Here is a 1,630-nt window from a genome sequence, read left to right as displayed (position 1 = left end):
TAGATGAACACCTTGCTGGGGTCGTTTGACCACAGTACTCTTTTCTGCCATGGCAGGGGGTCAGACTAGATGATCTGCTTGGGTCCCTTCTGACCCTAGAAACTATGAGATGTATGTTTATGCTGCTGCAGCTGCAGCAGTATAGACACACCTGAGCTAGCTTGGCTACAGCCAACAGCATAGCCATGGTGGCAACAAGTTCAGCACAGTCTACCTGAAAAGCTGGCTAAATACCTAAGTGGCTAGGCTGTGGCTGTGCCAAGCTCCAAGCCACTGTAGCTATGTTGCTAGCAGTACTTAAACTAAGCAGTTCATAGGCTTTTTAATACCTTTCAGAAGAAAGGTGGGAAAAATAATGCAGGTCAGACTGCAGTGTAAATGTTGAAAGTCACTACTCTGACTTAGAAGATCAGCTGTCTGCCTGCTATTTGCGTCCTCGCAAAGGTGCTTCTCCTTAACTCACATTAACTTCTTGTTTTTCAGGTTACTACTTTCAAAAAAAAACTAAACTGAGCACACTGGATATGCATGCAAGAGCAGGCATGCTAGCAGTGCTTTAGGGTTCACCACTGCAGGCACATTACCAGTGCTCTTGGGTTCATCTTGTTTACTGGTAACACACAGTGAGAGGAAACTTACAGAATCTGCTCAATGATCAAGCCAAGATTGCCAAGATTTCCCTTTAGAAAAGGTCTAAATATTGCACTAACACACTTTGGTCTAGTCACTGGAAACCAGAATCTAGTAAGTAGAAGGAATGACTTTGAAAGATTTAACGTACTGTACCTGCAAGGAACTGCTCATATTCAATGACAGGGATGTTTTTGTTGAGGCTCGGAAGATCAAAAAACTCAGACCAAGGGATTTGGACCTGATGAATGTCAGGACTCTGCCAGTGATAAAGACGTCCCCAAGGAGGCAGGACCAGGACCCAAGCTTCTCTTTTCACCAAGGTCTTCAGAAGCAAAGCAACACGAATGTAGACATCCCGGCGTAGATTGAACCCTTCAGGAGGATTCACATCATACAGAAGATACCTGGACAAAGCAAAGGGAAAAGAAAGACTTTAAGCATTTCCACTCCCTATCTCCCCCCTCATTTCTTTGGTCTCATTTTAAGTGGCCCTGGAGTTGTCCCACCCCTGCCTGCCCATGAGGAAGCGCAGAAGACAAGTGTGCGGCTGCATGTAAATAACTGTAAGGCTTGACATCCCCCAACATACACCAACTGCAGATGCTTCCCCAGCCTGACAAAGGGTATCTTTACCCAAAAGCTTACTAAGAGTTTTTCCAACTATTGGTCTAACAAAAACCAACAGATTCACCCAGAGAACCTGGTCCGCCTGACTTCCCCCAAACAGGTTGAACCCTGTGGGGGCCAAGTCGGAAAGGCAGAGGCTCACTTCACCACTGGGCGGGGGGAAGGAGGCCGCCAGAGACACAAGGCGCCAGCCCGCGCTGCCACATCACTGGTGTCAGTCAGCGGCCAAACAGGAGGCGAAATACTCTGGGGGCGAGCCCAGTCGTAGCCGAGGAGGGAGGCAGAGGTCACAGCCTGCCTTGCCCCTGCCCCGGGCCGGGTCCTCACCGCCTGCGGGCTGCGGGGGCGGCGCCGGGCAGCGAGGCGGCGC

The 1,630-nt window shown here is 49.6% G+C and overlaps 1 protein-coding gene across 1 annotated transcript in view; it reads right to left on the bottom strand.

Annotated features, from left to right (window-relative positions):
• POFUT2 (protein O-fucosyltransferase 2) overlaps positions 1-1,628 on the bottom strand; it is a gene marked incomplete at its 5' end in the record, with an annotated part of 22,699 nt that extends 21,071 nt beyond the window's left edge. Inside the window, 2 exons of the mRNA XM_019553522.1 lie at positions 787-1,037; positions 1,588-1,628. Of these exons, the coding sequence (XP_019409067.1) occupies positions 787-1,037; positions 1,588-1,628 (292 nt within the window). The remainder of the gene's footprint in view (positions 1-786; positions 1,038-1,587) is intronic.
• Positions 1,629-1,630: the final 2 nt, after the last annotated feature.

This window comes from Crocodylus porosus, unplaced genomic scaffold (assembly GCF_001723895.1).
Source record: "Crocodylus porosus isolate Cpor-Errol unplaced genomic scaffold, CroPor_comp1, whole genome shotgun sequence".
Taxonomy (NCBI): Eukaryota; Metazoa; Chordata; order Crocodylia; family Crocodylidae; genus Crocodylus; species Crocodylus porosus.
Note: the sequence above shows the minus strand (reverse complement) of the source record. Positions and strands in the feature narration are given on the sequence as shown.